The sequence below is a fragment of the Stigmatopora nigra genome, chromosome 6 (assembly GCF_051989575.1).
Source record: "Stigmatopora nigra isolate UIUO_SnigA chromosome 6, RoL_Snig_1.1, whole genome shotgun sequence".
Classification (NCBI taxonomy): Eukaryota; Metazoa; Chordata; class Actinopteri; order Syngnathiformes; family Syngnathidae; genus Stigmatopora; species Stigmatopora nigra.
In genome coordinates this window covers 10,049,810-10,065,758 of record NC_135513.1, presented here as the reverse complement: position 1 = coordinate 10,065,758, position 15,949 = coordinate 10,049,810, and the positions used below count along the sequence as shown (strand labels likewise).

At 41.5% G+C, this 15,949-nt stretch overlaps 1 protein-coding gene across 1 annotated transcript in view; it reads right to left on the bottom strand.

The window, feature by feature from the left end:
• Positions 1-8,861: 8,861 nt before the first annotated feature.
• LOC144198475 (BCL11 transcription factor A-like) overlaps positions 8,862-15,949 on the bottom strand; it is a 34,700-nt gene continuing 27,612 nt past the window's right edge. The window contains exon 3 of the mRNA XM_077719504.1: positions 8,862-14,183. Within this exon, the coding sequence (XP_077575630.1) occupies positions 12,157-14,183 (2,027 nt within the window). The 3' untranslated portion in view covers positions 8,862-12,156. The remainder of the gene's footprint in view (positions 14,184-15,949) is intronic.

Here is a 15,949-nt window from a genome sequence, read left to right as displayed (position 1 = left end):
TAGAGAGAGAGAGAGAGAAACATTGCACATCCGGCCTGAACCTCCTGACCCGGAGACATAGTGCAACCTACCAGGGTAGTGAGGTATGTATATGGGGGAGGTGAGGGAAGGACAGTTGGGGTGTGTGGAGCAGCGAGACCACAGGCCCAGCTGGGGTCGGGAAAGAAGAAACAAAAATCTCCCCTCCTTCTTTTTCCCCCTCTCCTCATGCCCTGCTCCCTGGCCTAAAACATTGGGGGAGGACTCACCATGCCTGGTCTAGCCTATGGCTTTAGATGAATTGCCAGAAGATGTCATGACCGGAACGGTTCCTTGGATAGTATTTCTGATATATCCATTCATAATGTGTCAATGCACAACTGGATATGTTGACGGGTAGATCGTGTACACTGCAACTGTCCAGTATTCACAAATCTTCCCTTTTGCACATTTGATTTTTGTGGTTTTATCACAAAAATTTGCTAATGCATTTGGAAAATGTCATGCATAAAAACTGGCTGTTTTTGTTCAAAGTTTGGTCAAAGTCATACATCTTTTTTAGTTTCCAGCTACACCAGGCTGGCATCTCTTACAATGTTCAATGTGATTCAAGTAGGGCTCAGACTGAGTCCCTCAAGGACATTTAGAGAGTTGTCCTGAGGCCACCTCTTTGATATCTTAGCTGTGTGCTCAGTGGTGTTGTTCTGTTAAAAGATGAAATGTCAATCCAGTCTGAGGTGAAAAATCTGGACCAGGATTTCTTCCAGGATATCGCTGTATTCTTTAATATACATCATTTCCTTCAGCTGTGATAAGTTTCCCTGAAAAGGATCCCCTCAACATGAATTGCCCAACACCATTTTCACCATCAGTAAGACTTATATTCCCCAAGTGACTTCTAATGTCTGTATTCCTGTGAAGATGATATCTGGCATTCAGAGAAACCAGAGACTTTTGTCACTTATGATCTGAGAGGGTGGCACGATGGTCAAACTGTTAGCATGACCTTCTGACAGGTTAGAGTTCATCACTTCCCTGCCGGGCTTCCTGTGTGCCTCTTGCATTTTTTTCTATGTGCGTGTGGGGGTATAATCTGAATTCTGCATTTCAAAAACATGTATGTATCTTAATTGAAGACTAGAAATTTCCGTAAGCGTTTCTATGAATTCATTGCAGTCAATCAAAGATGAAGTTTTTTGGTGGATTTTATAAAACCTAACCATGTTCTTCTGCAATTCTCATAACTTGATACCAAACGGTTTGTGATTGGTTTACCCTCTGTCACATTTCCAGTCAAACTAGTGTTATCAACGATCAAATCTCATCAAGGTTCCCTTTAAAACTTACCCAAAATCTTGCACTTTCATTTGTAGGAAAAGAGTGTGCCATGTCCTAATAGGTTTTGGTTTGTTTTGTGGTTGAGCCACGGGACAAAATAACTAGGAGACGTTTTACAGGTTTTTCTCTGGTGTTACAGTCAATGTTACTTTCATTAAACTGTCACTTATATTTAGCCTCTTCAATAATATGCTAAAAGATGTTTTCCTTAATCTTTTTTTTTATTGAGATCCGTGTTTAAAGTAACTCTCTGGAAGAAGGATAACCAGTTCTTCTATAGAGACAAAACACTTAAATGTGAACGAAAGTCAAGGACACAAAATACAGGGAATTTTTAAAAAAAAATATTGTACACATAAGAAAGAGTCCTGCCTCTTTATGCATGTGTGCACGTTGGCTTGTGCTCCTGAGAAGTATATTTATGTTTACAAACCTTTACATAAATGCTGTCAGCAGGTGCACAAGATTTATCACCCTTTGGCCCATAAGGTGGTTCATACACAAGCCAACCATTTGGGCTTCTGTCAGCCTTTGCCCCAGATCTGGGTCAGAGAGACCCTATTCAGGGCCATTCCATATTCCCTAGAATCCACCCCCCACTGCTTCGGTGTTCCATTCTGATCCCAACAGCTTCTCACTGCACCATGCCGTGGATTGTTTCCAAAGATTAGTCTTAATATGAATACCCATAATCAGAATAGGACTCCCAGACTGTGAAAGCTATCAAAGACATATTTGCATCTAATCCTCAAAGACATCCCCCCGCACCCCCACATCCCCTTTTACAGGGAGGCAGCTACCCCCTTTCAGTCCACGAAAAGATCCTGCTAAACTTTCACTGGAAAAACCCTCAATCCTGCCACCCCCTAGCCCCAGAAACCCTCCCCTTTTGCCCCCCGGACCATCCCATCCATTCCCAAAACGTTCGGCCAGACAAGACCAGACCAATTCTGTGGGGGATTATTTGGCTTAGTGATGAATAATGGATGACCATCTCCCCTCTGGCTCTCCACCATAGCAGCGCCTCTCAATTGGCCTTGGCATGGAGCCATTCACTTGCCTGTCTGGGTAGTTGCTTGGCCGGCTAACCTAACCCCCAAGAGATCTATAAAGTCATCATAATACTCAGAAGATATGACCAGATTTACTCAGCTGTTATCTATTCCGAAAGAAAGCATTATGTAATGCATTGTCCAACTAAATATTGTCAACTTTAGACTCACCCAACATATTGTGTTGATGATTGTGATACATAAAAATCCAATCCTAATAAAATGTATTATAAACTCATCGTCTATAACAATATTTCTTCAAAGCTGATGTTAATATGACATAACTCCAGAATACTTTCCATTCATCTTCCATACCGCACATCCTGGAAAGGGTTAAAAGGGTTGCTGGAGCCTAACCCCGCTGACTTTGGGCGGAAAAAAGCAGACGACATCTTAGACTGGTCACCAGTCAGCCGTAGCGTGCAAAGAGAGACTAATGACCATCTCACAAACATACCACCACCAGCGGGAATCGAACCCGCGCCCCTGGCCGCACTGAAGTCAGGGGAGAGAACCTCTAAAGCAGGAGGCAGCCCAAATGCATTTCAATGAACTGAAACAGATTGATAGTCGTGGTCACTAAAAAGGCCATGAGTGCAAAGAGAGGAGTACAGAGCGTGGGAGTAAGGCTTGAACATTGTCCTTGTCCTGAAAAGCGAGGAAGCCACTCTTCTTTTCTTCTCTCCTTCATCTGTTTTTTCACTTTATCTCTTTTCATTCACCATGCTCTCCGTCTAATTTTCAATAGAGCACTTGGGTCCAGAGAGATGTCAGTGTTTGGGATACACTCACACATACCCACAAGGACACACCTGGGCATGAGAGTGCCGTCTGAATGGAGACAAGTTCGTCCAAAGGGTCTGTCTAACAGTTACACAGGAGGGGCCGAGGTCCTTTGTGCCCATGGCCCGCTCAGAACCTTCTTAGCCACACTCTTTCGAAAGGCGGGCTCCCAAGGTGCAATTCGACAGGATGCTTTTTGTACCCTCATTATTTGTGACCCTTTTTTGTCCTTCATTTTCTTGTTTTACGGCTTTGTTTGTTTGTTTCTTTCAAGCGAGTGTCGAGTAGCCTTGGGTCTTTCGACGACAGCTGGGCTTCTTGAGCGCCCGCGTGGAAACAACACAAGTTCACTACAATGACTGACAAGTGCTTTGTCGGACAGAAGCTTGCAATAAATGTGTCTTTACCAAAGACCATTGGTTTGTCCCATTAAGGCCACAAAATTAGAGGGTGCCAGGCTCAAGGAAAATAACTGCATTGCCTCCAAAACATGAACTCCATGGTGCTAAGACAAAAGCTGTGGAATGGTGCATGGAAATGTTAACCTCTGATTAAAAAGTAAATAAATTAGTGTACAAAAATTAATTAGAAGACATTGTTTCATATTTACCTGTCTGGAGCAGGCTTATTTGTAACATGAGGAAAAGAGAATAAAGGCAACTACATCCGTGCAAAGCCAGTATGTACAAAGAGTAACAAGGTCAGTCTATCAGGTCAAGCATGTGACCATGGCCCTGCAGCCACTCTTCCTCCCCCATCCATTACCCCCTTCTTTCCATCCTGGTCTCTTTGACCCCTGGGCCTCAGGAATGAACCACAAGTGAACCAAGAGTGGCGCGGCAATTCTCAGAAACTTCCAGAGACCTCAACCCGAGCTGGTCTTAGCCTCTCTCACCCCTGCAACAGCTGGAGTGGCTCAAATAGTTCTGCTCTCCCCAGGGAGGCCAACTACAGGCACATGCACCTTTAATATGCACAAACAAAACTCAAAGAACATGTGAATCACAAATAGGGGAGGTATACATTTTTTTTATGTTTGTTTGTTTCACAATGCTGGTTTAATTTTAAATGTTTTCCCACTTGCTTTTGTGATTTGATGATGGCAACTCTTTCTAATGTAAATGTACATTTTATAATTCTTATATCGTGATATATTCCAGTGAAGTAAAAGGCTGCATAACTAAATGCCCAAATTCAGGAAAGCGTGCTCACTAGAGTACACAAGACATAATATAACAATTAAAAAAGGTTGCCAAAATGCATCAAATATAAGAATAATACCCTAAGGTTGACTTTTGATTGTGCATGCAACAAAAACTGCCCTGTCACTTATGGCCAGTACTAGACATTCCTTCACCCTTAAACCTCCACTCCTTGTCCTTCTCTTTCAGTGTGAGGTCAAAGTTTTCCCCTTATCTGGAAGCCATCAGTAGTACCAGTCCCACCTCTGTAACTCATTTAGTTGAAACTGTTGGAGGGCATTAAGGTTACGTCTATACTAAAATGAATATTTTATCAAAGGTATTTGACAGCAAACATGATACCTGGCCAAACTCATGTCTAAGGAGTAAAAAAAAAAAATCATCAAAATGACTCGAGTGTCACTTTAAATTAGACAACTATCTAGGTTGTGTATAAAATTCTCTAGGGAAAAGGTGGGTTAGTGTGGCCGACATGGGGTTTTGGCTAAATAAATATATTTTATCCGTTCATCCTAGTATAGACGTAGCCTAAGATATTATGCTTCTCTGAAGTTATGGTGTTGAAATTAGCTCCATACACCTTCGAATGTCGCTACCTAAACAAGGATAACCTATTGGTTAAATATCTGCAGTGGTTGTACAACTGTGACATGTGACTTTGAATGCTTGTTTATGTAGTCCAGCTCTTATGATAGATTAAATCCCTGTCATGTTTGATGTTTCTTTTACCTAAAATGCACTGCAAGCAATAGAGCTGATGAGAAATGAGAATTAGTTTCTTTCAATGCGACTACTTTAGTGAAATGTCTATATGTCATTATAGTAAGGGAACTGGAAGAAGGGGGGTTTCCGGTGATCTAGTTGACACTTTTAGCTGAGGCTTTCTTCTCACTGTGTGGTCATGTGGGGGATCAGCCCTGCAAACAGGGTCTGAGGACACTGGCAAAGAAGTTTCATAGGTAGAACGAGAAACGCTGGGTGTCATTGAAAAGAGACGGAGGTGAATAGTTAAAAAAGAACTGTGGTGTGAGTAATGCAGGTGGGTTATTACTGTGATTTATCATTCTTCCATTTTCTATCTAGTTCTATCTGCTCTTAAGATCTTCCTTGTACTTCAACTTCAGCCTTGGCAAACTTCAAGTTCAGTCATCTCTCCATTCCGCCCCCTGTCTCGTCTTTCGCCCTCCCCCTTCCTCCCTCTGCTCAGACAGACACAGCTACCCTCCTGAACATTTCCTTTCTGCTGGCCTGCCTCAACAAAGGTGCTCAGTCATGTGAAACCTAATCTCAAGCCCCCCAAAACCTGACCCTTGACCTCCTCAGTCTTCACTCAGCCAAAGGGGGAAGGGAGCCAGGGCAGGAAAGGGAGGCTTTTGGGGAGAGGTCACATTCCCGAAGACACTTTTGTATTTGCACGTGCGTGTGTGTGTGTGTGTGTGTGTGTGTGTGTGTGTGTGTGTGTGTGTGTGTGTGTGTGTGTGTGTGTGTGTGTGTGTATATATATATGTGTATGCGTGTGTGTGTGCGTGTGCATGGGTGGGAGTTCGTGGGCATCCCTTGTTTTGAATGGCGCTATCTACTTGATTATTTTTCTGCTCCAGATCTATATTAAACAACCTTTAACTAGCTGCGGTTTCTTTCTTATAGTTGATCAAGCTTTCCAGTAAACAATGTCCTTTTGGTAAGATATAGTGTCCTGTGATTATGTTACTGACCAGGTATGCACATAGGTGCATGTTTGTGTGAAAGCATTTCAGCCCTGAAGCGATGCTGCCTATAGACAAAACACAGACTTTGTTTTCTTGTGCGGACAGACCTGTAAGTCTTGTCTGGGCAGAGCTCCTCTCCTTCCACCCTACTCCAGTGCTCAAGTGTGTGCATGTGTATTCATCTTTGTATTGCGCTGACATCCATGTGTGTGTGGAAGTGTGTGTGTGTGTGGCACATAGTGTCAGCTGTCCTGGGTGATTAGTACTTTTATATTGTTCCAAAGAGTCCGGGCGAGGCCCCCTCTTCACTGCTCGACCGCACAGCTGCAGTCTGCCTCGCCATTTTTGCTCTCTAGCCTTGCTTTTCTCACTGACACTCAAAATGTAAGACTAATACAGGCGCTAGAAATAGGGAAAGAAGAATGGAGGTAATCAGAGGAGCAGAAAATTAGGACTAGGGTCATATTATGAGGATTAGAGAGGAGATTCAAGACACAGAGTTTCTTCTGGACAGGATTTCCTCAGCTATGCTTGGGAGGCCTCCCTTGCTTTACACACAGACAAGTCAGGACACAGGGATTGAAGTAGGAGAGGAAGGGAGAGCAAAAGGGGGGAAAAGGGGGTAGTGGTTTTATGTGTAGTTAGGGTTTTGGGGTGGATGTATGTGCGTTCCCCATGTGTGTGCTCTCCGTTTGATTATTGTATGCCTATTGTGTCCCTCATTGTTTCCCATCTCTCGTGATCAAGTGTGTGTAATTTGTAATAAACACCTGTCCGTCTATTTAAACCCTGTGTGTTTGTGAGCCTTTGTCGGATTGTCTGCTTTACAATGAGTTGTTCTATGTTGCTATGCCATGTTCTTCGTTTACCCATGTTTTCCTGATTTGATTCCAAGAGTTCTTATTTTCTGATGATCCTACCTTAGTAATTAAAGTTTTTTTATTAGAGCACTCCACTTCCACATCCTTGATTGCTTCCTTGCATTTGGGTCCTTCCATGTTCCACGCTCAACGCCGCACTGACGTGACAAGTAAGGTGTCTGTCTGGATTCCATTTTTTGAAGCACCTTAGCTAAAGGAATGGACATAATAAACCTGCCTGCATGCCCTAAAAGACTGTCCAAAATGGATGTCAAGTAGCACATTTATTTTCTTGCGTCTGGAATAGGTTCTGTTCATAACGTGCCCACATAAGGATTGTAAGCAAGGGGTAAATTTGTAGGAAAAGTATGTCTGCTATGGATGGGATGTTCATTGTTTAGGATTTGTGAGTTTAACATTGTTGGTCTCTTAACATTGGACTTGAAAGATTGGGAGGGTGTGGGGAAAACATACACAACCTTACAATTCCTCTTCTATACCCCACCCGACTCGCCCCACTTCCTTACAACTCTGCTTTATCTTAACTGTCAACACCTGGCCTAAGCAGGAACCTCTTTCTATCTGTGAACTTTAATCTGGCCCTGCTAGGCAAACAGCACCATGGCTCGGACAAGGAGAGTGATTACTCTGTCACATTGCCCCTCCGGTGCCTTAGCAGGCAAGCAAGGGAAGATTGGAAGAAAAGAGATTTGGAAACAGAAATATATTTAAAAAGTTGAATGCTGAACATCTTGAAAAGAGAAGGGCACATGATGTACAGTACACAAGGACAAAATAACAAGGTGAAGATGTGTTGTGGAACACAAGGAATACAAAGATGAAAGATTATAAGGAAGGAAACTGGATGAAATGTGAAAGGCTCAGGAAAAAAGAGATTCTGTAGTTAGGTAACTTCACAGAAATGTATTTTTCCTAGAAACATGTTTACTGGTGCTTCAAAGATTGAATGCAACCATGGTCAATTCTTTCATATATTCAATAAACACAAACACAATTTATTTATAGCAGAACAGGAGTCATTTTTAAATTAAATGAAGATAATCTTTTTTCTTATCATTTTCATCATCATAACATTTTTTGTGATAACCAACTTTCATTCAGATCCTGGGTAACAATTAAATTTTTAGTTGTTAAATTACTTAGGCAGCCTGGCGGATGAGTGTTTAGCACATCAGTTCTGGAGTCCTGGGTTTGAATCCATTTTAGTCCACCTGTGTGGAGTTTAAGTGAGCTACTCGGGCCTGCGTGGATTTTCTCTGGGCACTTCGGTTTCCTCCCACATTCCAAAAACATGGCTAGTAGGCTGGTTGTATTGTTTACTATATGCATGTGTCAAAAATATGTTTGGCCTTCTTATTGAGGCTGGATAAACATGGTGGAAAGTGAATATTGAGCATCAGCGTCGGTTCCATAAAGCATCAATTAGATTTTTATTTGATAATTGAAGGTTGAAAGATCAGAGAATCTGGATTTTTTCATTATAAGCTTGGTTTGTCTTTCTTCAATGAGTCTATTCTTGCTGTTGTTTTTAGGATCATTGTCATGGTGTAATTGGTGTAATTTTTCTATGACTGCCACTCCGGGTAAGATAACTCAAACTATAATCGCAAGGGACTGTTTCCTAAACCGCTTGTATATCAAATAAGCTTTTTTCCATCTTCTGATTAATTTGGTCAGAGAAAAATGTATCACATCCAGGTTTGACTATCAAAATACATTGATAGTGATCTGTTCATATTGCCAGTATCAACCATCAATGGTGAGCATGATGTACTGTAGTTTTTATATTGTTTTTGTTGTTGGATCCACAACAGAAATTCATTAAATTAATGGTTTGTTTTCAATAGCTTCTGAATGTACAAAAAAGAATAGAGGGTAAAAACAGCAACATCATATTCAGTATGTATGTCATACTACATTTTATTTTTTCCCCAAGACAAAATGGCTGAGTGAAGAGAAAAATGCAGGCAAAAGCTGAGAACAGTGGCATTTCCATAACTGAAAAAAATAATAACAATATTTGTATGCTGACCAGGAACTCTTAAATGTTGATCCGTGACCTTTGGTCATCAAACAGTGAAACCAAGCCACCGGAATTCATCACAAAGGAAAGGAGAGAAGGAGGGGGTCAATAATCAGATGCATTTTTGCTGTGACTCTGTTCTGAACATACGCTGGATGTGGGTGTACAGTCATAATAAATAATGTCAACCAATGTCAACTTCAAGTTCAGCTGAGAGCAGATTAGAGTACAGAACACAGACTGAGATCAGACTGAAGCAAGGATGGATATCAGTACCAACTGCTATAACAACATGTAGCAAACTTTCTATCATTACTTTTTGTTCTTATTGACAGTATCATTTGCATAAGATATGACATGTACCCTATGTATATAAATCAAGCACTATGGTTGTTTTGGCAAAGTAAAATAAAACAGAAACTAAAATTCAAAATAACAACATACGTAACAAAATTCAGCATTAGAAAAAACACAGCTTTTCAGAGTGAGGATGGACTGATTGCATATGAAAAAAAATCAACAACAACTGGAATGTTATTAGGTGGTACATGTTTAAGAACAGTAACAAGATGGCTAACAATAATACCCAACAATAGCTTGTATTACTGCATATAAAATGGCAGGAGAAAACATTAAAACAAACAAATAAAAAAAAGGATATGTAAAACCACCTGTTTTTTTTTACCTCTTTGTGGTAAGTCCACAAGGACTGCCTGAACAAAAAGTCATCTTATGACCTCTCACCCTTGGAGAACACCACAACATTTTAATTTTCAAAAAACATACTTATTTTCAAGCATACAAATTATTCACACTATATTATCCTGCCAAATTAAGAAAATATACGGTGGCAGCATGTTGGGATTTTTTTTCACTACAGAAAAAGGGTACATTGAAACCTTTAAAGAGTACAGGCAAAACCATTAAAAATACAGGCTCCAACATAAATACTATAAGTGCCTACGCTAAGTGAACATTAATTTTGAATGCATTTCTAAATACAAAAAAAAAAAGTCGACCATAGATGTATTTTGAATTTAGGAACTTACATGAGTGTGCATTTTCCTATGTGTTTAAGTTCTCTCTATATATTTATTTATCATATATCTCCCCCAAATGTGAAACATTTTTGTTCAACCTGAAGACTTGTGTACAGTAAAGGCAAAAAAGATACAAGACATGTTCATTACAATTCAATACATAGTGATCAAATCCTGAATGTCAACAAGACAGGAAAGCAAATCAACAACACATTAAAAAATAAAATTTAAATAAATCCCCCTCCCCCAAATGAAAACGTTTTTCTGTACTGAGGGGTACACTTTTGAGCTTACTGAGGTGCAGGACATTTATTTTAAATGGCATTTTCCGCATTGATACCCACTTTAACCAAACTGATGTTTTGTCTTAAACTATAGCAACGGTTTTAACTCAGTTCCTTTTTGTTTTGTTTTTTTCTCTCTCTTTTTGTGTTTTTGTTTTTGTTTTGTTTTTTTAATGATACCACTGTTAATGCATCGGTCAGTTTTTCCTTTGAGCTTCCTGAAAACTGGGGAAACGGAAGAGTGCATGTAAGTAATCCCAGATATGGAATCCTGTTCTCATTTTATACTCAACCACCTGTACCTCCGATTAGAGAGACAGGTACAGACTGTAGGCAGAGTGACAAGTGCTATAATCGTTAAAAAAATGGCAGAGTGGTGAGAGGGAAGATTACAATTAAAATGAGTTACAACAAGAAATTCAAAAATAATAAATTCATACTGTATGTATGTGTGAGAGTATGTGTGGCCTTCCCATGTGTGTGAGTAAAATCTATATTTTAATTTTGGAAATTAGTTGCGTTACAGATGTCAGTTTGTAATTTTTAAAAAAATCAAATACAGTCAAAAGTAGGATACAAAGGGGTCAGAACATTTGAATTGCGGACACACCTGGTGATAAACACTCCCTTTCCATAACCCTGATTTAAGCCAAGCAGCTTTCCACATTATTCACTAAAGTCCAATTCTGCCTGATGAAAAAACAAGTACTAAAATCGACAGTCGGCTTCAAGTTAATGCTGGCTATCCAAACTGCCCGGTTGAGACTAAAATAATTTGTTTTTAAAAATTGTTACTTGAGAGCGTAAAAAACAACAACTTTCCATTTCAGAGAAAAGAAACACTCCGGAAAATTAAGAGCTTAACGTCGTCTAGAACAACTCCTCAGAGTACCCTCAGTATGATACGCATGTAGTACCAGAAAACCCACCTGCAACCACATTTTGAGCATGTAACATGCCAGTAAACAGACTTAATAATTTGAAGACTGAAAATATACACAATTCAGGCAGTAGATGATTTACCAGATATAAACATGACGCTTTTTTTTTCTTCAATTTTTTTTCAGCTGGTTTTTTAATGCTGTGCTCATTCACAACACAACAGTTGTTCAGGTGCTTGATGCAAGGACCTGTTTGACGCCATAAGTGCACAAAATGTCCTGTAATTGTCTACATTTGAAATGCCGAGTATATAGCAAAAGGAGGATTAACTAATGCAGGTAAAATATCCAAGGCACTCTTTGTTGTCATTTTACACCATATTATTAATTTCATTGTTTGTAAAAGAAATAAGCCATGGTGCTAGTGCCTAGCATTTCATAGGCAAGCCAATCCTTGTATATAGATATATTTATGTACATATAGGTATTTTGCGTCTATCTTGCATCATAAATCATTCACAAATATCAATTTTTAAATGTAACCCTGCTTTACTTGACATTTGAATAGTTATGACACTGTTCCACGATGCTTGGAAACAAAACTGTACATGATATGTAAAACAGTATGCACTGTCTGCAGCGAGGGTTCAAAAATGTTGGCTAAATCAAAAGGATCAACAGCAACACGAGTACAACGGAAGCCACCAGTCACCAAAAGTTTTAGAGTAGCCATAAACACATCAAGCATGCTGTCGAGTTACAAAAAAAATATATAAAATGTGTAAATTATTGCACAATAGAAAGGCTCAAAAAGTTTTGTTTCATACAAGGTATTACCCCAATGCTTGGGAATGCTAACAGGGCTGTACTGTGTACTGTCATATGACCCTGTAGTCCATTCCGTTTTTCGATTGGCTACGAAACTAGGGTTGAATGTTGGCCAAAGGAGCTGAGAGAGAAAACGTACAGCATGCTGTCCTCGGTCTACTCAGTCTTAATATTGTTCGCCAAAGGGCGGTCACTGTGCCACTTTTTCATGTGTTTCTCGAGAGTACTGTAGACACTGAAAGGCATGTGGCATATTTCACATTTGTAAACGTCTTTTCCCATCTGTCCATGGGTTTTCATGTGGCGTGTAAGCTTGGAGCTCTGGGCACAGGCGTAGCTGCACAGCTCACACTTGTAGGGCCGCTCTCCAGTGTGACTGCGTCGGTGCACCGTTAGGTTGCTGCAGTTCTTGAATACCTTTCCACAAAACTCGCAAGTGTCGCTGCGGCGGCCATCTTTCGAGCTCGGCCTGCCGTTACCACTGCCACCATGTGGTGTGCTGGCTCCGCTTCCTGTGCCACTGCGTCCCGAAGCCGCCCGTTCGCCATCCAGCTCACCGGGTGGGGTGGAAAAGCGCAAGCTGCCATTCTCCGATGAGTGCTCGGATGACGAGGCAAAGGGCGATTGTCTGGAGTCTCCACCAGTAAAGTTAATAAAGGGATCCTTGAGTTGTCGTGAGGCAGCATAGCCTGCAAGCCACTGGGAATAGACATTTTCTGAGTTTGCGATAGTGGGTGTGGAGGGCTCCAGGTCTTTTTCAACCTTGATGCGTTTGGACAGAGGACTAAGGGAGCCTGGGCTAATGCCTCCGCCTAACAACTTCCTGGATAGACTGTCAGTGGATAAAGGTCCAAGACCATTCATTGTTGTTGTGCTCACATCGTCTGCCCGCTCTGACTCCATAGCAGCTGAATCCTCATCGGCAAGATCCTTCGAGGAGCTCCGGCGCCGAGGGTGCAGGGCCACACTATTCTGGTGGTGGCGGGCCCCTTCTAACCTCAGACTAAAACGATAGTCATTCTTGTCCTCTTCACCATCTCGGACCGGAGGCTTACCATCCAGCTCTTCCTCTTCAACTTCTTCCTCTTCTTCCTCCTCTTCCTCCTCCTCCTCCTCCTCCTCCTCTTCTTCCTCCTCTTCCTGCTCTTCCTCCTCCTCTTCTTCTTCTTCTTCATCATCTTCTTCATCTTCTCCATTTTCAGCCAGTAGACCGTTGTTCTCGCTCTTGAACTTAGCCACAACAGACTTTAGAGCATTGGTGGCACTGCCCATTAACTCACTGGTACCAGGCTCAGGAGAGCTGGCTGTTGAAAGGCCGTCTTCTGACTTGTTATTAAGCACCAAAGACTTGCTCTGACAGTGTGTCTTCATGTGTCGTTTTAGCTTGCTTGCCTGGGTGCATGCGTGATTACACAGATGACACTTAAATGGCTTTTCCCCCGTGTGGCTACGTCTGTGCACAATAAGGTTACTCTGAAACTTGAATGTCTTCCCACAGAACTCACAAGACTTTGCCTTTAACGGCGTGCCTGGTTGAGCGGCGTTGGTCGTGGGATTGGGGGTAGACCTGGAGCCAGAAGGTGATTGAGAGGTGGAAAGAGGTGGTGTTGCTGAGAAAGGAGGCTTTGAACCTGGCTGATAGGGTTGAAGAATCCGTTGCATAGGGTTGGGCCGATTAGGGGAGAGAGGAGGTGAGGCTCCGGTGGCATTACCAGCAAGTTCACGGAGCCTTCTGGAGAAGTCCATACTTGGGGGAGCTTCAAGTGGTATTGAATTTAGCCTCATTACCCTGTCAAAGGCGCTGGGGTGGTGGGTCGCTAGGGCAAGGTCATCGGGACTGAGGTGATGACGCGGAGGCGGACTGAATAGGGGCGGAGTCCTGGGATAACGACCCTCTCTTGGGGTAGATACAGAATCCCGGCCAGACCCAGACCCTGGCATTCTTAGTAGACTGTAAGGACTACCTTCAGCCAGGTGGACAGCATGAAGGGGAGGCTGGGATGAGGCACAGTCGCCTCCCATCCCGGGAGCTGTGGCTACACGAGGGGTGAGGGGGCTGCCCGGCTCACTCTCCAGGTAGATGCGGAAACCATGGGTGTTCTGAGCATGCTGGAGAAGAAACCAGGCAGTGGTGAAGGGCTGCTTGCATGTGGTACAGGTGTAACTGCTGGGCTCATCCCTATCTGTTGAGAAAAGGAAAAACAATGAAAATGTTAATACAAATGAAATTGGTGGGTGGAGTTTGTATTTGATATTTTAAATGAATGTAAATAATAAGAATACAGCTATCATAAAATAAATGAATAGTTTTTTTATATTAGTATTATTGTTGTTTTATTTTTTTTTATTGTTAATATTTTTGGTTCAAAGATCTCTCTTTTTTGCAACAGCGTGACACATGGTGGAATTACTGACCATAAAACAATAGAAGGACCCAAACACAAAGATAAACTTATTTTCATTATGCCGTACTTCTTCAATAGTTTGCAAAAACAATAGTTTAACTATTGTTAAAACATGAGTATAAGAGTTTGATTTAAAGTGTCTCTTTTTTTTCTTTTTACATATAATATCGATTTTGCAAATCCAGAAATGGGACAAGGGTAGTCCTGAAATGGGGTCGACGGAGGTTGGCAGCTTTGGCGTCGTTAATATTGTATGTTAACTGTCAATATAAATGCAAGGTCACATTCATTCAGTCATTCATTTTCTGAACCGCTTTATTCTCACTAGGATGGCGGGAGGTTCTGGAGCCTATCCCAGCTGACATCGGGCCTGAATCGGTTGCAACCCAATCGGAACCCAGGATCCTGGAGCTGTGAGCCCAGCGCGCTAACCACTCAATCCGCCGGGCCGCCTTGCAAGGTCACATGTTAATAAAAAAATAGCAGCGTTTCTAAAAGCACAGCTCTTCACTCAGAGCAAAATGGAAAATTGTGACTAGGGATGCACTTTTCAAAATGGATTTCATGCATTGCTTTTATATCTCATACTATATGGATTTATTTAAATCCTATCAGGTAAATAGAATAGGGGAAGGTGGGGATAGGAGAAATAAGAGAGATTTGCTAAATAAAAAGCATCCGCCACTTGCAAATGCACACCGTCTTTCATCTCTTGGCTTCTCTACCCCCTTTTTTTCCCACAAGGGTACTATTTTGTGAAAGTCATTTGCAAAAGAAAAAAACAAAAACAAAACGATTGGTATACACTGGAGTCCATGCACACGTAAGAGGGAGATGTAAGATTGCCTCTGTGTGTGTGCATATGAGCAATCCCTAAGATGGTGGACAGGCCTGCATATTTTAAACCCACAGTGGCAAACAGACAAAGAGGTGAAGATGGGACACTAAGAGGAGACTGCCACTGAGAGAAAAGAAGTATGTTGTCCATAGATGAGCAATAATGGGAACCGAATGGTGTTTAGTATGCTTCCTTTCTATCTCACATGTCCATAACCACCATGACCCCCTCGAAACAATCTCAGCTAAAGACCAGAACATGGCATAAAATGTGTGCCTAATCAAACCTCCATGCAAACCATTTTCTTCTGAGTAAAAAGAAGTTGGAAGGAGTATGCGGGTAAATGATGGCTCATTACAATCTGAAAAAATTACAGTTAATTGTTGCCACCTGCAAGGGGCTTTGACCCACGATGGAATTTTTCCATCAAAAAAACAACCATTTGTCCGTACATGCCTTCTCCTAGTCTCTCACAACCAAAAATAAAATGTTTCCATAACATTGACTTTGGTTTTATACGCATTTCCCGAGACAGTGTGTGTTTTTATGGTTTATTACTGTAATAACCTGATGTCTACTGTTCACTTTGATTTGATTATCAGCCTGTATATATGTCCTCACCTGTGTGAACAGATGGTGTATAATATACACCGTATATACATGAGGAGGAAAACAGATTTTTTTTTCTGTTATTGCAAACGACAAA